This window comes from Mastigoproctus giganteus, chromosome 1 (assembly GCF_048544385.1).
Source record: "Mastigoproctus giganteus isolate SK-2022 chromosome 1, ASM4854438v1, whole genome shotgun sequence".
Taxonomy (NCBI): domain Eukaryota; kingdom Metazoa; phylum Arthropoda; class Arachnida; order Uropygi; family Thelyphonidae; genus Mastigoproctus; species Mastigoproctus giganteus.
The window spans coordinates 198,920,073-198,944,336 of NC_143575.1; the positions used below are offsets into that span (position 1 = coordinate 198,920,073).

The 24,264-nt window shown below is 39.5% G+C and overlaps 1 protein-coding gene across 1 annotated transcript in view; it reads right to left on the bottom strand.

Moving 5' to 3' along the window:
- Window positions 1-24,264, bottom strand: part of LOC150091436 (PEST proteolytic signal-containing nuclear protein-like) — a 172,978-nt gene that overhangs the window by 7,882 nt on the left and 140,832 nt on the right. Inside the window, exon 4 of the mRNA XM_090375469.1 lies at window positions 18,552-18,601. Coding sequence (XP_090231595.1) covers window positions 18,552-18,601 — 50 coding nt within the window. The remainder of the gene's footprint in view (window positions 1-18,551; window positions 18,602-24,264) is intronic.

Consider the following 24,264-nt stretch of genomic DNA (forward strand, 5'->3'; position numbering starts at 1 on the left):
CTACTAGGCTTTACATACTAACTAAGAAATATTGTTTAGGGTTTAGGAATAAATGGATGTCAGATGAACTAATGAGACATATGGCAGAGAAGAAAAATGCATAGGATATATGGATGCAAAGAAAAACAACAAAGAGTTCTTTACCTATGTAAACCCTACAAGGAAAGGGATGAAACAGATTGGTCCACTGGATATTGATGGTTCAACTGTTGATGATCTTGCTCAGGTGGCTAACAAACAAAATGAGTATTTTGCATCTACATTCACACATGAGGAGTTATTCAGGGAGGGGAATGCCAGAGGTGAATTACACTCTGGCAGTGAGCTAGATGATTTTGTAATAATTGAGAGGAAAGTGGAAGAGAAATTGTTGAAGATAAATAAAAAAGGCACCCCGGGTGGATGGGATCTATCCAGTTATATTAAAGGAGGCAGCAAAGGAAGTAAGCAAATTCTTAGCCATAATTATAAGAGCTTCCTTGGACTCAGGGAAGGTACCCATGGCTGGAGATGTGCAAATGTGACCCCAATTCACAAAGCAGGATCAAAGGGTGACACAAGTAATTATAGACCTGTTAGTTTAACTTCTGTTCCAGGGAAATTAATGGAGGCACTGGCTAAAGAAGCACTGCAGGATCATCTAGACAAAACTTCAGTTATAGCTTGGACACAGCATGGTTTTGTTAAGTGGAAGTCTTGTCTGACAAATTTGATTGGATACTATGTGGTCACAAAGGAACTGGATGCAGGGAATAACTTGGATATCATATATTTGGATCTGAGAAAGACTTCTGATACTGTTTTACATGGAAGACTGCTGCACAAATTGGAGCAGTGTGGCACTAGAGGCAAATTGCTGCTATGGATAAAGGGATGGTTGAGTCGGAAAAGACAGAGTGGTAATCAATGGACACTGCTCTTCATGGACTAATGTTATTAGTGGAGTCCCTCAGGGTTCAGTGTTGGGTCCATTGTTGTTTTCTGTATTTATAAATGATATTGATGATGGTATATCAGGATTAATGTCCAAGTTTGCAGACGATGCGAAGGTTGGCTGGGTTGTCAAGGACAGTAATGACAGTACGCTGCTGCAACAGGATCTAGAAAAGTTTGAGCAGATGGGCTGAGAGGTGGCAAATGAAGTTTAACATCGACAAATGTAAAGTACTACATATGGGAAGCAGTAACCGCAGAGTAACATATAAACTCTGTTATATTACACTGACAGTGGTAGAGAATGAAAAAGACCAGGGGGTAATTGTGCAGGCAGATATGAAGTTTTCTGAACAGTGCAGATGGTCTGCAAGAGTAGCTCGTGTCTTGTTAATGATACACAGGAATTTTTCTAGCAGGGATAAGGTGATTATCCCTTGTATAAGGCACTGGTCGGCCACATTTTAAGAAGGGTGTAGAGCTGCTGGAACGAGTACAGAGAAGGGCAACAAGATTAGTGAATGGAACGAAGGGTTGCTCTTACGAAGAAAGGCTTAAGTTTTGCAGATTACAGTGTCTGGAGACTAGGCACTTGTGAGGTGATCTGATTGAGGTGTATAAAGTCTTGAATGGTTTGAGCATGCTCAATGCTAATGGGATTCTTCCTCTTGCTCAGAATAATCACCTGAGTGCATAAATTCAAATTGAGGAAAGACAGTTGTAGGATAGATGTGCAGATGATTGCCTTTAGCCAGCGGGTAGTTGATTGGTGGAACAGACTTCCATCTTTTGTTGTGGAAGTTGATAGCCTAAATAAATTTAAGGCTGAGCTGGACAGGTATTTGAAATGAATGGAGGGGTGAATTTGGGAGAGTTTTTTATTTATTTATTTTATTTTATTTTTTTAGCTGATGCGGCATAAGCTTTCTTTCTTGCATCATATGCCTCTACTAATGCTAATGTTGCAGACATGTTACAGAACGTTTCTCCAAAAACACTGGATATAGCAGTTGGCTCTGCAACAGTGCATCAATTATATTCTAGAATCGATGAAGGGTGAAATGTATATTTTCCCTTCATTTTCCAGATTTTCTCCCAGGCCACCTTAGTACTAGTAGACTGGGTAACTGATGTTGTAAAACAGATCCATGATTCCTTTTGACTCCAACAGCGGACGTAGTGTGCTTTAGCTTGTGCACATTTAAAAGCTATAGAATAAGCCGTTTTAAGATATTGTCAGAATATCTCCCAAGATTTGCTTCGAGCCTTTTTTGCTGCTGTGCAGCATGGTTTAGGAAAGGGTGGATGTTTTTGGAATTGCAATTGCAGCTGCATGGACAATATTTTCTGTAATGTTCATAATTGCATCACTGATAAGCTCCTGACTGACTGCAGTGATTTCAAAATTTACCTGATGTTGCAAGGCATTCCAGTCAGCCTGATAAATCTTCCACCATGGTAACCTAACAGGAAAACATGGTCGCCCATTAATTAGGGTGGTTATCACAGGGAAGTGATCATTTCCATACAGGTTCCCCTCCACCTCGCAAGTGAAGAGAAGGGGGGGTAGATAGATCAATGACAGAAAACATATGGATAGGCATGTGGAAGAATGTATTTTTTTCCCCACATTTAGAAGGGAGAAGTCACTGTCATTGAGCAGATGCTCTGTCTTGTCCCCCTCCATTGATTTTAGCACTCCCCCATAGGGTGTTATGTCCATTCAAAGCTCCAAGAAATAAGGAGGAGGAAGCAACTGAATTACAAGATCATCAAGGTTCTTTCTGGGGGATGTCAGTCCCAGGTGGCAAATAAATAGAGATGGCTAACAAAGAACCCACTGTAAGACAAATTGCAACAGCCTCTAAGCTGGTTGCCCACAAAGATAGCTACTCCTCTGCGAGCAGGACGATCTGCAATTCTATTATCACGATAAATTGTGATTAGAAAACAGACATTGAGCGCCAGGATGCATATCGTTATATTTCTTCTAACAACCAAGAAAATGGTTAAATTAAACTTTATTATAGATGAAATAAAATACAATACAGTACACATAAATAAAACTAGGTAAAATATACATAAATAAAAGCATTGAAATAGATAAATACATAAAGGGTTAAAACAGTACCTTTCCGGGCAAGGTCTTCCTTCATCAGCTAGCTAGTGTAAGGTATGCTGGTTATTTTGTGATCATGGCCAGTCATATTACCCAAAGCTGGGTAATATGACTGGCCACGATCACAAAAACGTTTGTTGAAAACTCCATATGACAGGTTACCAGCTCCAGCAGTTTTATGGACTTTCAAAGATCTATAAACCTGGTATCCCCCTGTGATTTATTGTTTCCTGTTGCAACACGACCATGTATGAACTTTCCAAGTTACCATAAAGTTGTTAGTACCCGTTGTTGGGAGAACTAATCATACTGTAACTAGTAGCACACACTTTTTGCACATCATTAAGGATTTTATTATTTCTGAGGGCGAGGTCATGGTTTCCTTTGATGTGGTCTTCCTGTTCACATCAGTCCCTGTACAGTAAACTATTACTTATGCGAGGTGACTTTTGGATGGGGGAATACCAACTTAAGGGACAGCACCTCACTCTCCACAAATCACATTTGTATTGCCTTCAATTGGTGTTTAACTGGCAGCACAATCATGTTTAATGGTTCTCTGTTCCACTAGATCCAAGGCACAGCTATGGGTGTCCCAGTCAGATCCATCATAGCTAATATTGTTATGGAGGAGATGGAAAGTCATATTTTTACACTTCCTGCCCACATAACCTTCTGGTGTCAATACGTCAATGTCTTTGCTGTTGTCCCTCGGGGATCAGAAATTTGACTCTTACAATATCTCAATTTCCTTCCACCTTTTATTCAATTTACTGTTGAACTGGAAACAGACAACACCCTCTCTTTTTAGACAATGGTCCACACTTCTCACAACTCCTTGAACCACTCTTCAGGAAACCTGTGTGCAGGCTAATTTACTAATTATAGGCCTGTGCAGCATGTACTTTGTTTGCCCGTGCATGGACACATTCCAGTTCTGATGGTGATCGACAATTAGAGATTTCCAAGGTAAGAACTTTCTAATTATGGTTACTCCCTTGTGTTCTGGATAAATGTGAATTATAAACTCGTGACTTTGTCACCTGATCATGTCCTCTCGCGATGAGGAATTTGTCTTCATTGCTTACACCTCCTCCTACTATCTGGGCACATCTGAATGTATCGTCAGAATTTTGCACTCCTACTGTGTGCAACTCCCTGAAAGGAAATTACACTCATCATTTCCAGGGTGAAAATGCCAATTCCTCCTTTTCTGCAAGGCAGTTCCATTTACCATATCGTCTGGATTTTGTTGGATTTGTTACATTGGTGAAACTGCCAGGAGATCGTGTCTCACAGCATGAGGGGCTCCCCGCACCACCAACTTTGATTGCTCTGTCATTGCTGAGCACTACTGGGTCAAACAACAACCTTGATCCTCAGCGTGACATTGAAATCATCAACTTCTCACATAATGCAAGTGTTCATGGCTTGAGGCACTCCATACACTTGTTGTTTGGTTTTTAGAAGCATTAGCAACTAAGGCCATATTGCTCCAGGGATATGCGGTGGTCATTCCCTGACCTTTCCGCATCCTCCATATTTGGTGGTCACGGGCTTGAACCCCGGTCTACTCAAGCGCGTACTACGCACTGCTGCTCCTGCCCAACTGGCTACGGAGGCGCCCTCCATACCCTTAACCATTACCACACTATGAATCGCAATAGGGGAATTCATATACACCCCATTATAGTCTGCCATTCTTCAGTGCGATGAGTGCTGGCATTCATTAAGCATACATAATATTCTGTTGCCAACACCGAAGTTGTGATCGTGCTATCATGCCAATCATCTTTTGTCATATATACCCAGTATACCTTACACTAGCTAGCTGATGAAGGGACACCTCGCACCAAAGATACTATTTTAACCCTTTATATTTTATCTAGTTTTATATGTGTACTGTATTCTGTTTTATTTCATATATAATAAAGTTTAATTTAACCATTTTTGCAGTTGTTACAAGAAATACAACAAAAAATTGCCATGTTATGCATGGTGGGGTCATCAGGCAGCTATTGAAGTGCTGAAGTGTGACATTTCTCACTTAGATTTATCTCTTTTGGGGAAGTATGGGCACTGTCCTGTGTCCATTTCTCCCTGAGCAAAGAGTTCCAAGATTGAATTGTCTGGTAAGATGATTCAATTGATTAGAAGGAGCTGACTCTCTTTACAAGTGCCAGCTGTGAATTACAAGCTCCAAAAAAGATCAGTGTTTCGCTATTTAATTAATTGTAATATTATATTTTACTTCATAAGAAGCTTTATAGTTCTAGTTACGCTCATTATTTTTATTTTAGATTTTTTTTAGGTTACTACTTAATACACGTAAAACCATTGTTTCATTCGAATCTTGCAGCCATTGTTTTCGTACAGAGTGAGTGGTAGAGAATTCAAATTTTTAATTGTGGTAAATAGGTAGCTCTAACGTAAAACTAGATAGTGTAATATGAATTACTGCATTTAGGAATCTATTAGATAGTGTAGTATTGATAATTAATTAAATTTATTAATTTTCATTGTTAATTTCAATAGCATGCTCCAGACTAGAGCAGCAAAGCAACAGGCACAAAGTGGCAGGAGTGCTGTGACTCGGGGAATAACCGAGGGGTATGATTCTCCAATGCATCACAGCCTAAAAAAGGTGCAACTTGTGAAATGTTTGCAGAACTCTCTGGAACAGGACATGATCTAGCCAAGGAGGATGTCTTTGTGTGTGCAAGGTGCACAGAGTGTCAAGAAATTAGGTGCCAACTCAGCATTCTAATGGGTGCTTATGAGAGTTTTAACAGTGGGATACATGCCCTTGAAGGTATTAAAATGGGGGAACCATCACACTCTCAGCTGCCCAACTCAACACTAGAACTCACTTGTGCATCAAGCAACACAGCTGCAATCTCCAGGGCAGAATGCACCGGTCCCACAGGGGTTAGTTACTCTCGGTAACTCTATTGTCAGGCAGATGGGTAATATATTGTGTAAAAGGGTAGGTGGAATAGGACCAGGGTATGTCTGCCAGGGGCAAAAGTTGATGACGCTGTAGGGCAGATATCATCTTTTAAGGGCACAAAAAAGATGTTGTACACATTGGCACTAATGACATTAAGAGTAGGAGATCTGCAGATTTACTTAACAAGTATAGGTCAATGCTGAAAAAAAGTTGAGTTAGGGTTAAATTTGAAAGTGTCTGCAATTCTGCCCAGGCACAATAGGAGGAAGTATATGATGAGAGCTTTGTCAATCGATCTGGCCCTGGAGGGATTGTGCAAGGCTCACGGGGGAATATTTCTCAGCTTGGTCTGTGCTTGTTAACAGGAGAGACTGCTTCTACAGGGATGGGATACACTTAAATAGAAGGGGAGCAAGAGTGTTTGCTGATGCTATCGAGGTAGCATTAGGTGAGTTGGAAAACTGCTAGCTGGGGGGAGAGATTCACAGACTAAAAGATTAACAGTAGCCACAGCAAGAGGTGAAAGTGATTCTTGCACTGCTTCTGTTAGAATGAGCAGCAGCCTGGAGGGCAGGGTGTTGGGGGGGTCAGGACTGGTGGGAATCATAAATAAATAAATGGGCTGTGTTAGGGTAGAACAGGTGCATGTATACTTCAATATACACCAATGCTAGAAGTATAGTAAATAAATTTCATGATTTGAAGTGTTGGCAAGACATCAAAGGCAGATATTCTTTGGATATCAGAGACATGGTGTCACACAGATATAAGCAGTGCAGAATTGGAATTTGGGGAGCACAATGTGTGTAGGAAGGATTATGCTGTTAATTAGGAAAAACAAAATCTAAGGAACTGTATCTAGTTGACATAGATGGACAGTGCAATGTTGAGCCAGTTTGCTGTGATATAAGCACTGGTAAAGCAAATATGAGAGTAGAAGTGTGTTATAGGCCTAATGACTCTAATGAGTACAACGAACAATTGTCGCACCATAGTCTTGCTATGGTGCAAGTGAATTGGTCACTCGCACCATAGCAAGACTTTTCTGAATTTATTGGATGACTGTTTTCCACAGCAGCATGTTCGTGAGGCAACCAGAGAGAGTAATACTCTTAATCTGGTTATCAGCAGTGATCATTCGTGTATAAATTTGAAGATAAAGGAACCACTAAGTGGCAGTGATCACAGTGTGCTGATGTGGGAGTCACTCAAAGATGTAACTACTGTCAGGGGTAAGGGGAAGGGATTTTGCTTCCGTAAAAGTGACTGCTGTGGTCTTAGACATCAGCACACTGATGTCTAAGACCACAGCAAATTGCAAGTGGGAAGCATTCAAGGAACTAATCGTGGAGGCTACTAGGCCTTTTCATACAGATTAAGAAATACTGCTCAAAGTTTAAGCCTAAATGGATGTCAGATGAACTAATAAGACTTGTGGCAGAGAAGAAAAATGCACAGGATGCATATAAATTATCAGGTGACACAGAGGCCTATGGCTGATATAAGCTAGTCTGTAATCAAGTCACAAAGGAGATTAGATCGGCAAAGGCAGATTATGAGAAATCTTTGGCAAAGGATGCTAAGAAAAGCAGCAAGAACTTTTTACTTATATAAACTCTATAAGGAAGGGGTTGAATCAGATTGGTCCACTTGATATCGATGGTTCGACTGTTGATAATCCTGCTCGGATAGTTGATAATCTGAATGAATATTTTCCATCTACATTCACACATGAAGGAGTTATTAAGGGAGGAAAATGCCAGAAGTTTATCAAACTGTAACTGGGTTCTTAATGATTTTGTAATAACTGAGAGCAAAGTGGAGGAGAAATTGTTGAAATTAAACATAAGAAAGGCACCTGGGGTGGATGGGATCTATCCAATTATATTAAAGGATGCAGCAAATGTATTTCCAATTCATGAAGGGGCAGATCTAAGTGTGACACGAATAATTACAGACCAGTTAGTTTAACTTCTGTTACGGAGAAAATAATGGAGTCACTGGTTAAAGATGCATTGCAGGATCAACCAGACAAGACTGCAGTAATAATTCAGATACAGCATGGGTTTGTTATGGGAAAATCTTGTCTGACAAATTTGATTGTATACTATGATGTGGTTACAAAACAAACTGGATACAAAAAATAATTTTGATATATACTTGTATTTCAGGAAAGCTTTTGACACCATTGGGCATGGAAGACTACTGTATAAATTGGAACAGAATGGTATTTAGGGTAAGTTGCTACAATGGATAAAAGGGTGGTTGAGTGCGAGAAGATAGAATGGTAATCAATGGATACTGCTCTTTGTGGACTAACATTAGTGGAGTTCCACAGTGTTCAGCACATTGTTGTTTTGTATATTTATCAACGATATTGATGAAGGTATATCAGGCTTAATGTCAAAGTTTGCAGATGATACAAAGTTGGCAGGGTTGTTAATGGCAGTGTGCTACTGCAACAGGTTCCAGAAAATTTTGGCAGGTGGGCTGAGAAGTGGCAACTGAAATTTAACATCGACAAATGCCAAGTACTGCATATGGGTAAAAGTAATCCCAGAGAAACGTATGAACTGGGTCGTACTACACTTAGGGTGGTAGAAAATGAAAAAATCTGGGAGTAATTGTGCAGTCAGATATGAAGTTTTCTGAGCAATGCAAACAGTCTACCAGAGCAGGTCATGGTGTATTGTCAATAATACACAGGAATTTTGCTAGGGAAAAAAAGAGGTGATTATACCATTGTACAAGGCAATGATCAGGCCACGCCTTGAGTACTGCATATAGGTCTGGAGGCCTCATTTTAGGAAGGATGTTGAGTTGCTTGAGTGTGTACAGAGAAGGCCAACAAGATTTGTGAGGGGAACGAAGGGGTCCTCGTACCAAGAAAGGCTTAAGTTCTGCAAATTGCAGCAGTTGGAGACTAGGCACCTGGGAGGTCATCTGACTGAGATGTATAAGGCCTTGAATGGGTTGAGCACTCTGAATTCTGATGGGATTCTTCCGCTTGCTTAGATTACGAACCTGGGGGGGGGGGGCATATATTCAAATTGAGGAAAGGCAGTCGTAGAATAGATGTGCGGAAATTTGCCGTTAGCCAGCGAGTGTTTAATTACTGGAACAAACTTCCATTTGTCATTGCGAAAGTTGATAGCTTAAATAAATTCAAGGAGGAACTGGACAAACCTTTAGAGGGAATGGATGTGTGAAAGCGTTTTTTTTTTTGGCTGATGCTACATAAGCTTATAATATGCTTGCTTTCTTGCATCACATGCCTCCATTACTACCACACCTACTATTACCTCCTCCTCAACATCCATTTTTTCTTGGGAACTAGGGGTATTTCAGACTTATTCTTTTTTCCAGCAACTTCTTTTGTTACTGTGGAGCATTAGGATGTACCGATATGGGATTGGAAGCTGATGGATGTTTCTGTGGAAGGTTTTTGTGAGCTTAATAGGTAGCGTGCAAACGGAGTGATGACTACTTTGGTGATATAGCCATTTCTGATTGGGTTCCAATGGAACATCTCCCTACTACCGTCTGAGCATAGGTAGATGTCTATATTTAAGGGCTTCACCACTTTTCTTGCCTTCTGATATATGTTCAGCTTTGCCTTAAGTCTGAATTTCTTTCTGTTTTCTCCACCTCTGGCATGTTCATGAATAAGCAGGGTATTCTTCTTGGCAGTTAATGCATGATAGTTTTGAAGTTGAACATGTGGTTTCACGATCCTTTGCAGCAGAGCAAGGCTCCACGACAGGCCCTTTGCAAGTGTCCGTATTTCAGGCACTTAAGCACCGTGAAGGATTTGGTACATACATACACAGTAGACAGTAAATATAGCCAGCTTTTATCTCATTAGGAGATGGTGAATTAAATACTAAGACGATATTTCTGGTGGGAACAAGTTTCCCATCCCTACACACGAATATTCCTATTGTAGCTGTCACTCCTTGAGGTTTTAATTCAGAACAGATTTCCTCTTTAGCCATTTCACCCACAGATTGAATTCAGTGGCATTTAGCATTCCTTCCCATAGATGTAGCTCAGAGGGACTGTTCTGAATGTTTGTCACTTCTGATCTCTACAAGAATGTCTCCTGAGCGAAGCCACTTGACAGATTTTGGAGAGCCTGCCAACCCTTCCAAATGCACCTCACTAGTAGAGTAAGTTATCAGGTAACGAGGTGTTGGAACTGATAATACTTCTGTTTTCCGTCTTTTAGCAGAAGTGAGATTATCTGGGTCAATGTTCATGTTGGCAGATAGGAACAGCATTGAGGCCGCAGAGGAAATTACTTTATCAAGATTCATAGATTCTTTGGTTGTGTCTGGGCTCTCCCACCCACCATGGAGCCCAAATGTGGTGCCTACTAGCCGGCAAACAATAAATGTGAGTGGGCATGGTATATCCAGACACCATGCTCACATTCCCAGCCTAAATCCTGCACCTTGGACCATGAGGGTAGGGGCATGCCGTTGATCCTTACAGGTGGACCCACCAGCTGATTGATCTTAGCTAAGCCATCCAGGACCACCCATCTTGTCGAAGCAGGGGCCAAAGTGGTGTGTCGAAGCTGGGCCACTTAACCACCAGAATCCCCCCTTTCCAAATTTCCACAGGTCATAGCACACTGCAAACATGCCAGGTTTCTACAATGTGAGCATGGAACCTAGGCTGTGGGGATTGGATTCCAGTAATGCTAATCTGGAGGACCAGCAGAACCACTGGGAGATCCCCTCACCACATACAGCTGCCTATGTCAAGGGATGAAATGGAGTAGTGAAATGAATACATTCATCATGTGAACATACTAGGAAGTAACCAAGCTAGAGACCAATATGACAATGTAAAGGATGAAACTACCCGCCAAGTGGTTGTAACGGTTCCTGATTGTTCAGGTCGCCAATCAGTGAATAGCAGACCAGTGCAGACCATCATCACGAAGAACTTGAAATCTTGGAAAAAATCAAGCGGGATGTGTGCAACCAACTACAAAGAATAAGGAATACAGATACAACAGGTATAAGTACAACCTAGAGCAGCTGAAGTGAAAACAAATGAGACTGTGATATCCAGAACAAAAGAAGGGTGGACGAAGGCTCTAGAAGAATGAGAGAATAAACCCCATACCATACCTAGGCAGAGACCCAACAAAATCTTGTGGCAAGTCACAGACCTCAACAACAATGAAGTAACAGTAGATGATATCTGCACAACCATTTACTGTGTTGTTGTAGCAGCTGCAAGATGAATGGAACGAAACCAGAGACCAAGAGAAAACAAAATGCAAAGACATGGTTCTACCAGCCTGGGAAAGAAGGCCACAGCAGAAGTTAGAGGAGCTGAGAGTGAAGATAGGCCAACTGATCCAGTACCAACGAGGTAACAGAAGAAGCTTGTCAGAAAAGTGAAGATCATCCTGAAGAAAGAAGATAACATCCACAGTACACACAAGGGATCTATAACCAAAGAATTCACCTGGACATACCTGGTCACCTACCTTACACTCAGTAAGTAACTCAGCATGACTTTACGATATATGGAGAATTTCCAGAGCAAAAACAGACAACCATATACAGGCATACCTCGAATAACGAATAGGATGCGTTCCACGAAATTACTTCGTTAAGCGAAACTTCGTTTTCAGAGGTAAAAATACTATGGCCAGAATAGGGATACGTTCCTACGTAAAGAAAACGAAAAGCTTTTTTTTCGAACAAAGAAAAGTTTTATTAAATAAAAAGTCAACTTACATACAAAGTGAAATCACATTTTAAAATATGAGTCTAAAGTTGATTACTTATACTTTTTTCTCTTTCATTTAACAATTGCCTATACGGAGTTATTGCATTTAACACTGATCGCTTAACAATAAAACTTCTTCCTAAATCAGGATCATTTTCACTAAAAAAATTTAAAACGTTTTCAATGTCATTTAAGCACCTTTTTAAATCTTTGGTTGTTAACACTTTTTCAGCAGGAACTTCTTTAACTTCGTATTCATTATCTTTGTCTTCGTTGCTAACAAGGTTTTCTAAATCTTCCACTGAAAAACCATCATCTTCTGCATTCAATAAATTTCTAACATCCTCTTCATCGACATTTTCGAAACCTATTGATTGAGCCATCTGGATAACTTCATTTCTAATTTCTTGGATGTTATTTTCTTCTTCTAGTACAACTTCTGGCCATATTTTGCGCCTAACTCCATGTAAGCATTTCTTAGTGACTTCTTTCCAAGAACTATCAATGTTTTCAATTGCGTTTTTAATGGTGTAGTTTTTCCAAAAAGTTTTAACTGTCATTTCCTCTTTATCCTCTAGTTCAGTTAAACTGCTTAATGTTCGACGCAGATAATAAGCTTTAAATGATGCTATTGCTCCCTGATCCAATGGTTGAATCAGGGAAGTTGTGTTTGCTGGAAGAAACACAACTTTGACAGGAATGCATGTGTCCAACGTGTTAGGATCAGTAAGATGTCCCGGAGCATTGTCTAACAACAAAAGAGCTTTTTCTTCAAAGTTGTTTTTTTGACAATACCGTTTTACTTCAGGACAAAAGTGGTTAACAAACCAATCAGTAAATAACTCCTTGGTAACCCACGCTTTTCTATTTGCTTTCCATATTACAGGTAAATTCATTTTTATGTTACCTTTTAACGCCCTCGGATTTTCTGAATGGTAAACTAATAACAATTTAAATTTATAATCGCCAGAGGCATTTGATCCAAAGAGTAACGTTAAACGGTCTTTGGCTGCTTTGAACCCAGCAGCTGATTTTTCTTCAATAGAAATGAAGCCTTTTGTTGGTAGCCGTTTCCAGAACAAACCGCTTTCGTCAACATTGAACACCAAATTTGGTGGAAATTTTTCACGTTCAATTATTTCCTTTAGTTTTTCTGGAAACTTCTGTTAATTTTACACTATGAATCCTGGCCCGTTTTTTAAATTTCTCGAACCAACCACGAGAAGCCCCAAAGGTTTTCGTAATTTCTTCAGTTTGTTTAGATTTCAGGTGATTAAACTGGAATATTTTTTTAATGTTAAATGGGGCTTGAAATTGCGGACTTCGTTATATCGAAGCTTCGTTATCAGAGGTAACGTTAACCGATGTATGCCTGTATTTGACGAAAACCAGAACCTTCTACAGGAACATTGGACAAGAGGAGAAGGGCAGTGGACCCCACCAACCAGAAGGCACTGGAGGAGTTTTGGGGAAACCTGTGGAACAGCAAAGTTAGCCATAATGGCCTGTCCCTCGAATATGACCTAGAATGGAAGAAAACCAAGGATGTACAATGGGATTTGGAAGAAGTACAACAGTCAATCAGGGATTCTCACAACTGGCAAATCCCATGGATAAATAACATCCACAACGACTGGTACAAGAAGTTCAGCTGCACACACAAAGCTATATTGCAGAGTAGGTTTATCGAAATAATAAGGCACAATCATTTCAACACAAGGACACAATGAATAACCTTGATGGCTAAGGACGAAGACATCATAAACCGAGTAAAGTACAGATCAATCATCTATCTCCCAACAATGTACCAGATACTGACATCATGGCTGAGCAGCAAAAGAAATGTAAGCTGATGGGCAAAGGATTCAAGGAGCAATTGATCAATGATGCTGTAGTTATGGAGCAAGCCTACAAGAAGCATCGCAACCTGTACAGGGCCCACATTGACTACCGCAAGGCCTTAAACTCTGCATCCTATAGCTGGCTGATAGACATTGAAGATCTACAAAGCCAACCAGACTCTGATACACTTCCTAGAAACAACCATGGAAAAGCGGAGGCCCACCATCAAGGTTGAGAACATCACAACTGGACTGATCCCCATCAGAAAAGGAATCTTCCGGAGAGATGCCCCGAATCCACTATGGTTCGTTCTATCTAGTTCTCAATCAAGCCCATCACATGCTCAACAACAGCAAAAACCTGTACATCCTCTCTCACTTGATGTACATGGATGACATCAAACTCCATGCAGCAACCAAGAATCAACTCCAACAGCTACTTTGGATCACTGAAGAGTTTGGCACTGACATCAGGATGCGATTATTAGACAAATACAAGACCCACGGATTGCATCAGGAGGAAGTGAGTCGGCCAAAACTACCAGCTGAAGAGGCCTACAAATATCTAGGAATTACGCAGGCTCAACAGTTAAAAAACAAGATCAGGCCCACCTGACTTAGAAATATTAGACTGATGAGCCTACTAAAAACAAAGCTAAATGGTGGGAACATGGTCAGGGCCATAAAAACCTATGCAGATCCAGTACTAACATACTCCTTTGGGATCACAGATCTGACCAAAACCAAGCTGAAGATTTTGAGATCAGCCAGGATAATGTGACTAAAAGCACTAATAGCCAGAGGCAGATTTACTGTAAAGCTAATAAAGATTCAGGGACCCTCGCTTGCATGGATCTCTTCCAAAGCCCTGGAATGCAACTCCAGTAGTCTTCACATGGTCACGTTTTCGTAAAATTTGCAAAAGTAAAATATTTTAACCACAATCAGTTAAGACCGCTGTCTTTTTCCACTCCAACCTCTCTGTCACTCTCCCCTTGTGTCGGGTGGCATTAGAGTGGCCACAGGCATTTTTGGGATCCAAATAAGTGAAGTTGAGTAAATTTAGTCTGGGTTTAGTGGGATATATATGTGGTTCGCAGTCACTTCCGTGTGTCTGCATGGGTAGCACAATGGTACCCCCCCCCACAGCAGGTGGAAAAGGTCCAGATTCGAATCCTGTCGATGATGCTATGAACTTTTATCGGCTTTTTTCACTCCATGGCTGAGTTAGTTGGTCTCAAGTGTAGATAGAAGGTTCTTTCCCCAGAAAAACAGGTTTCTTGTTCAGAAAAGCAGGCAAATCGGCCAGATGCAATTTACAGACACAATACACATGGGTGGTTGAAGTGACTTTCCAGGCTGCCCCAATAATAGTTTAGTCACTTCCTCGTATAGTTATGTTATTTCTAGCCATCCCAGTGTAGGAATGGCTTACAGGAATACTCCTGTTGCCCACTCACCTGGCGTCGTAACACAAATGTGCAGGACCAGAGGTCATATCACAATATGAACATTTCGTGGCACTCGACACTGGAATTAATCGAAATAATGGAAAAATGCGTACAAAACGAAGCGGTAAATCAAATAATTAAACAAGACACCAAATACTTCTCCATTATTGCAGATTCTACACTAAATGTGAAAAAACACTGACCAGTTGACGAATATTGTACACTACTCTTATAACGGAAAATCCTATGAGCGATTTTTAACCTTTTCACCATCTATCTGTGACTTTATTCAACAAAGTGAAACAAATTCTGGATGATTGCAACCTGCCATTGAACAACATTTTTGGTCAGTTGTATGACAATGCAGCTGTTATAAAAGGTGAGGACAAAGGGCTGCAAGCACATTGTTGACTACTACAGTATTTTGCAAAAGTTATGTTTTCTTTTCGGGTTTGCCGCGTAGGTGGAGTATTTTAAACACACATGCCAACATGGACTTTTCTTTAAAGAGTCCAAGTGTAACAAAATGGTCTGTGCATTATAAAGCTGTTCAAGCCCTGGGGACATCTTGGGTACGATATTTTAAGGACTCAAAAATATTTTTTTGAAAACACTGAAGAGAAACCCGAACACAAATGAGATTCAAAATGTTTATTCAAAGAGTCGATACAGCTCAAATACGCCATTTTAACTGCAATTTGGAAAGACATTTTGGAACATTTCAATAAAAGAAGTAAGAAATTACACACTCTTGATTTAGACATATGTGAGGGGGTACCGTCTTTTGTCATCTTTAAATTTATTTATTAAAGAACAGAGAAAATTCAGATAAGCAGTAATTCATTAAGAGGAAGAGATAAATTTTGAACAGAAGTAATGAATAGGCTCTTGGTTTGTTTGATAATCCAATTGATGAAGAGGAGAAAATCACATGAACACACCGGAAAAAGATTTAATTTCTTACTGATTTTACATGAGATACTGACATCAACAAAGATAACATAAAGCTAATAATATGCCACTACAACAAGGATATCAACGACAAAATGGTTAACAAGTTTCATCAATTCAAAGAGTATTTAAGATTAGTCACTGCACAAGAAAACTTGAAATGCCCTGAAATCTTACAGTTCATATATGAAAGAAACTTGATAGAGGTTTTCCCAAATTTGACAACAACCCTAAAAAATTATACGACATTACCAATAACGAATTGTGAAACTGAGAAAAACTTTTCTAAACTATCAATAATAAAACACAAATTCTGATCAACCATGATACAGGAAAGACAATTATCTTTCTATTCCCCTTATAGAAAATATTACAAAATCATTGTCATACGAAGAGGCGATCAAACAGTATGCAACCAAAAAATGTACAAAGAAAAGTATTAGAGGTGTGTCGGGCAGTTAATTAATAAAAATAAGGAATGTTTCTGGATTTTGTGATGTTTGTCGCATTTGTTAGCTTTTTTTAAAAAAGCTATTTGTTGTGATTTCTTTTCTCATTCTAAATAAATATTCAATTTTGTACCTCATTTTGTATTATTTTTCTTAAAGAAGGCTGCAAAAATTGTATAAGCTCCAGGTCCCACAAAACCTGGATCTGCCCCTGCCAACATCACAAAAATTTGGCCATCAAGAACTGACCACAGCCAAGGAAGAAGGAGCGAGGGGTTTGATAGACCTCACTGTACAACAAAAGAAGGCAATTAAGAACCCTGAGAGATCTTGGAAGTAATACATTACTGCCCATCAGACAGTAATGTATTACTTCCAGGAAAAGTGCCAATCTACCAAGCCAAAGGAAGATAGACAAACAGTGCATGCACACGCACACACAAAACTCAACCTCAACAAGGAGATCCCACTTACACAGACAAAAGAAACAAAGATGGTCAAAGGCACACCATGATGGACATTACAATGACCTCCTTCAAGACTACATAGATAAGATGGCTGCTCAAAAGAGCAAGAGGCTCTTCCCCAAGACTGAAGGATTCATGCTTGCCATCCAAGACCAGGTAATCAACACCAGAAACTACAAGATATACATCACCAAGGACTCCCCTCCAAGTGACAGATCGACGTACCACCTTGCCTCAGAAACAATCCTGTAGGATCACCCTGCATCACTGTGGGATGCAGGGTGATCTCCCAGATGGAGTACACTGATAGACATGTCCAGGTCACCAGGATAATATATTAGATAATAATGCAAAAATACCAATTGATCAGAGTGTATAATATTATAAGTACAAACCCTGAGGCATACTAGAGACCCTTCCTCATAAACTATACTGTGACCATGCCATAATAATGGACTAGATGATCTCACACAATAGACCAGATATAACTCTCATTGACAAGAAGGAAAATGGGTGGCTACTTGACAGTGGTGCACAACACCAGCATACTCCAGATAAACTGACAAGGAAAAGATTAGGAAGTACACGGACCTAAGACAGGAAGAAGTCAAAGAAATGTGGCATATGGAACAAGTAATGACCATCCCAATTACCATGGCAACCGCTAGTCCTCCCAGAGACCACCTACAAGGAACTCCAGACAATCATGATCCTGAAACAAGATAGTTAGAGAGTTCCTCGACCAACAGTAAAAATAATAATAGTAGCTGGGCACAATAAATCTCATAAATAATATTTCTCTTGATACGTTAAAAATATCATGAAATCCAGTTTGAAACCTATGAACCAGAATACCCTGAGAACCAGTGCACTGTGTTATAAGCATGGCAAAAGGGTGCCTTTTTATGCAAAATTTATCACCTATAATGAATGATAGGTTCAAAATTTGTAAGGTAACATATAAACTTGTTATAAGATGACAAGTTTGCTCTATAAGATGACTTTAAGAATATATTTTAAAGCCTAAACAAATTGCTGAGTAAATGTTTTAAATGCAATTTTTACTTACTAATTATCAACTTTTGATATTTTACTGAATCTTATATTTATTTTCTACCCAAAACAGAAAACTGACATAAAGGGTTCTAATCAGAACATTTTATGTCAATAAATCAATGTGCACTCAGTCATGTTGACAGATCCTAAAGAAACCCACTAATGGCCTTTACTGCAGACAATGTATATTATATTGGGATACCCTGTAATATTACATTACATCGCAGCATAAATCTATATCCATAATAAAAAAATTCAAGGAAGAACTAGACAAACTGTTAGAGGAGATGGACAGGTGATAATAATCATATCCTGCCAAACAAGTGGTAGGCAGTAATGTTTTTTATTGAATAAACTGCTAGAATGGATGCTTATAAGTGCAGATTAAGCTTTTTTTGTTTACTACCATGCATGTAGTTAATAAAACAAAACAGTTTTGCATATTGGTGTAAAATAAAACAATGTAATTTACGATGCACAGAAAAAATAATTACTTAAATAATCAGTAGGAGGTTTTACTGCATTTTACGTAAGATAAATGTTTTTTTCTAAATTCCATCTTCAAAATTATATTTTTACATACCTTCCAATATTTCTCATCCTCATTCTTGCTTCAGGTGGCATTTCTTCTTCCTGTGAGACAATTTTTAAATTCAGAATTTAAAAAATAAAACAAAAGACAAAAAACAAAAAAATAAAAAAAAATAACAACAATGATATTATTTAAAATAATATCCCACACCACAGCTTATTTTATTTGCTATGCTTATTATCCTATTAATCCAAATAAAGTAACATGTTAGTAATAACAAATAAAGGAACATTTGTTACTGGAGCCAAGTTCCTCACATCAGATCTGTATGGAATATCTTATTCATCTACTTTCAAAATCAAAAATCTAAAAGACTTGTGCATCTCAAATTCTTCAGTGAGTAAATTTCATGTTTCCAAAAAAATGCAATAAATATTTTTAACTTCACTGCTTGGTCCCCAATCCCAGGTTCCATTCAATTTTATGGTATGTTATTCAAATTTGTACTCTACCCAATAATCAACTACAACTAAATTAAAAAAAAAAAAAAAAAAAAACAATTTTTTTGTTTTCTTCTTGACATCTGACATTACAAATAGGTTTTACACACCTATTATGGTGATCAATATCACTTACCATCATGTGATATTTAATGTTACAAACTGCAAACCCAATTCCTTTTTTCCGGACTTCAAAAATACGAGGGAACACACAGTCCTTAAATTCTTGAAAATAATACTCATTACAGGTGGTAGATGACTTTCATCAACTGGTGAAATACCACCACTTTGCTTATTGGAGGCTTGAAGTGGTGAAACCCATGTTTAGTCTCTAGAGCAAAGTTTCCATCACCCCCCCTCCCCCCATACTTCTCCCTCAACCCATGCACGGTACTAAGTACTATAGGTTTTGATACCTTTCGTGTTTGGGGTTTTCATAAAAAAAAAAAAAAAAACTTTTCTCATCTGACACTGTGTTTTTGAAGTAATCATAAATTCTTTATATTAAGTCTTGAGTGCTGTATGCTAGCCTTACAGAAAACCTTAGAACACTTTATCCACATATCAAAACAAAGAATTTTAGTCACTGGGAAAATAAATGAAAACAAACACTGAACATCAATGTGCCACAACAACAAAAGTACTGCCGACCGGGCTAGCCGAGTGGGTAAAGTACCTGCCCGGCAACCCAAAGGTCGCGGGTTCGATTCCCGCCTCGGGCTTGGATCAAAGTACTGCAAAAACCTTGTGAGGTGCAATATGGCCACAGAAGCCGATGCGCCAACAACTACCAAATCAAAAAAAAAAAAAAGTACTGGCAAATGATGCAAAAAAGAAAACAGAATCAGCGAAAGAGAGGAGGGGGGGCCCTCACATCTATTCATAACCTCCAATAGTTTGTCTATTTCCTCCTTAAATTTATTCAAAGTACACAATTCTACAACACCAGATAGAAGTTTGTTCCAACAATCAATTACCTGCTGACCAAAATCTAATTTTCCACACATCCATCTTGCAACCATCCTTCCTTGTGTATGTTGCCTGAGCAAGATAAAGGTGATCGGCATTTAGCTTACTCAATCCATTCAAAGCCATATAAACATTTCTCACAGATATCCAATTTCCAGATGCTACAATTTTCAGAAATAAAGCCTTTGTTGGTAAGAGCACCCTTTTGATCCCCTCACTTATCTCTGTATCCACTCCAACAGATCAACACACTAAAATGAAGCTTCCAGACCTGTATGCAATACTCAAGGTGTGGCCTAACCACTGACTTATAAAAAAAAAAAAAAAAAAATTGACAGGACATGAGATGTCCTGGCAGCCTGTTTGTACTACAAAGAAAACTTCATGTCTGACTGCACAATTACTGCCAAGTGTTACCCATATACATTTGTCAATGTTAAACTTCAATTGCCATTTCTTAGCCCATTTGCCTAATTTTTATAGATATTACTGTAGTAATATCTATAAAAACAGTTGGCAGACCAAATCCTAATTATTGTCACACTGCCAATCTTCATATTATCTGCAAAACCATGACATTAAGCCTGATTACCTTTATCAATATCATGAATAACCATTGAAAACAACATGCCCAGCACTGAACCCCAGGGGAAATTCACTATGAACATTAGTTAAAGTGCAGTGCCCACTGATAACCAATCAGTCTTCTTCTGCTCAACCACCCCTTTATCCATAGCAGTAAAATTCCCTAATGCCAAACTGCCCCAATTTGCCAAAGGGGTGCACTTCCCTAATTAAGGCATCCACTTTCCCAGGAGGAGATGTAGAACCAGTTCTCAGAATTTACAGGGTTGCTGGAAGTTCGATCCCTGTGTGTGTTGTTTATTTCCCTCCGGTTTCTGAGGACTGTGTACTCAATCTGACGGCACGGCTGTCATCCACAATCAACCATCGTCAAAAGCTAATCATCCCCAGTGACTTTAACCTTCCACTGCCAGCCACAAAGAAGCTCTTCGATACACTGCCCTTGAACATGTCGGTCTTATCGATGTTCTTCCTTCACATGCCAATGCCACCCTACAGCGAATCTGCTCAAACTGTTTGGTAAAAAAAAACCATGACCACAAACAATAATTTTCTCCCACCCGACGATGATCTGATCCCTACCATGATATCACTGCAGGCACCTAAGGATGAACGTTTGTCAGTACAAGCTACAAGCACTGTCGGGAGAATGTACAATCCAAAATACATCGAAAAAGTTACTACCCTTTTCCAACTTTACCCATGGAACATACTTGTGGAGCTGAACATCAATGAGGCTGCCCACTAGCTTTCGAGATGGATGGAATTCATTGCAAGGACTGCAATGTCCAAAAAATGCACCCTTAGTTCCCACTCAAAGCCATGGTGGAATGATCCCCTAACAAAGGTCTTCAAGGAGAAACAGGCAGCCATGCTACCTACAAGAAGTCACCTTCAGAAGACTCATATGCCAAATTTTCCAAAGCAAGGATGGATTTTCTGAAGAGTAAACAATCAGATTGACAATTTCATGAACTACCGGCTGGCCAGGGGCAAACGTGTGGTCCACAAGACATACTTGCACCCCTCCTATTTTTAGATTCCCATGAATGGTGCGAACATGTGCTGTGTGTTAAGAGGGAACACTGTTTGTGAGAAGATCCTTGGAATGAAGCGCTAAACATCTCGTCACCTACCAGTAATACTGAAATTTCCAAACAGCTAATAAAAATAATAAATTCACTACCTGACAAGTCCACCATAGAAATTGACACAATACCTCTTTTTAGTTTCAAAATTGCATCCTATTTCATTAGCAGACAGCTCACTCATCTCTACAGCAAAATACCCAAACAGGCACAGGTGCCTTCAAGCTGGTTGACTTACAGTCATGGCAGTTCCAAAAAACAGCCCCATACAAAATCACCTACAGACATCAGGCCAATATCAATCACCTCTTCCTTCCCGAAATGCCTAGAGAAGTGCATATATAACGATGTTGCATGCGCAATATTTGCACATAGCCCCAAACATACTCATCATGCCATGCCTAATAGATCTACTGTAACCTGTCTACAGCACTTATCACAGAAAATACTTCATGCTGGGAACGACAATGCAGATCTCCACACCATTTTTCTGGACACGAAATCTGCTTTTGACTCAATCCAAATCACACTCCTGCTTACATTACTCAAAAGATTCTACGGATTATCCGGCAATATATTTGAGGTCCTCAAAAATCTCTAGGAGAGTGCTCCACTTCACAAGTAATGACAGTACAGTCTTCAGAAGTGTGGAGGTAGAAATCCCACAAGGTGGTTCTGAACTCTAGGCCCTGATATTTGCTGCAATATCTGTCCCACTCATGGATCAAGTTCCTGTGTTCTTACCATATGCTGATGATATTGTGTTACTTGCCATGCAAACACCAGGTTGGTGACACAGGCAACACAAACTTCCCCAGAAGTTGTAAACAGCTACCTTAATACACTCTGTGAGTATGCTAAATTTTGTGGCCTGTCAGTCAACCAAGAGAAGTCAAGCTATTTCATCTTTACTCCAAGTTGGATGACATCTGCCAATACTGAATCATCCTTACTTCCGGACTTAGCAGGAAATGTTCTGACTCCCACAGACAGTGTCAAATTCCTAGGAGTAATCCTTGATGAGAAATCTCACCTATAAACAACAAATCCAAGCCAAGTATTCCAGAGTCTTGAGAGCATTCTGAGGAATGACAATATATTTGTGCAAAACCCACAATAAAAAAATAATCAAGAAATACCTCGCAACCTATTTCAGTAGTGTGCTTTCCTATGCCATGGAAGTATGGTCTGCCGCACCTCCCACCAGCCTCAAGAAACAATGGAGTTTCGAATTCTGGGTGTTGAAGTGGGCCAACTTATGGTCTCACCCAATCTACACAACATCCAAATCTGCACTCTGCTCCAACCTTCAACATATACCCACAATCCAGAGAGCTAAAAATAAAGGCATTCCCTTCATCTGTGCTCATCTAATCATGATTACACGAATATCTGCAACACGGTTGGTTAGTGTTTACCAGGAGGACACCTCCGCAGTACCCCCTCCTTGTGCTCTAAGCTCCAGAGGTTAGTTTCAATAGACACTTCCCAAATGTGACTCTGGACACACTCAACATTGACATTGACCTATAGTCTATTGACAAGTCATATTGAGATAAAATCTTGGCTTCTTTCTGTATGCAAAGTACAGGTGCGCAAGTGCCAGACCTAGTATGCTGACATCGTGTTATGTGCTGCTCAATTTGTAGTCGTGTGTGTGTGTGGGGGATTTAATGGCGAACAAGCTGCTGTGGCTATAGTGCCTATTCATAGTAATGTTATAAATAATAATTAATATGAAGCCAGCTCAATTCCTTTTCAGTTCAGACACTATTTATATTCGTTCATAAATTCCAATTTCTTTCAAAAAACAATAAAGTTCACTAATATTTGCCTTCTCTCCATTGATATGATCTAATGTGATTGATTCTCGAAGGTTAGCCAGAGAAAGAAATACCGAAGTTCGATGTTGTTGATAATGTGCACAGTCAATCAAAATATGCCGACTGTTAAGATGTTCGGAGCAGTGTGAACACTGAGGAGGATCACTGTCTGTGAGTAGATAGAGGTGAGTCAGATGAGTATGTCCTATTCTAATCCGTGCGAGTACTACTTCTTCTCGCCAAACTGTCTGAATGCTCGAGTGCCAAAATTTTGGATCTTGTTTCAATTGGAAGAGTTTATTATTTGTTTGTTTATGCCATGGCTCTGTCCACTGTGCATGGTATGCTGCTTGAATTATATTATAATCAGAAGCTGGAATGAATGAAGACAGACGTCAAGTTGATGGATTTTTAGCAGAAGTATCAGCCAGTTCATTCCCTTTAATGCCTGAATGTGCTGGAATCCAGCAAAACTTCACTAGTTGTTGGTGGTCTTCAATTTTCAACAGCAAACTCCTGATCTTATTTATAACAGGGTGATCCTTATGAAAGGGATTTTGCATTGCTCTAATTGAGCTGAGAGAGTCTGTGTAAACTAAATATTTTGCAGATGGGTGAAGAGTCAAATTTTCTAGAGCTAACTGAATTGCATATAGTTCCACTGAAAAGCTGCTGTACTCAGGTGGAAGAGAAGCTGATATGATAGCAGAGGGAAACACTGCTGTTGCTCCAACAGTTGAGTGAGATTTGGAACCATCTGTATATATCGGTAGGAAGTCAGCATAGTTCTGAATATGGC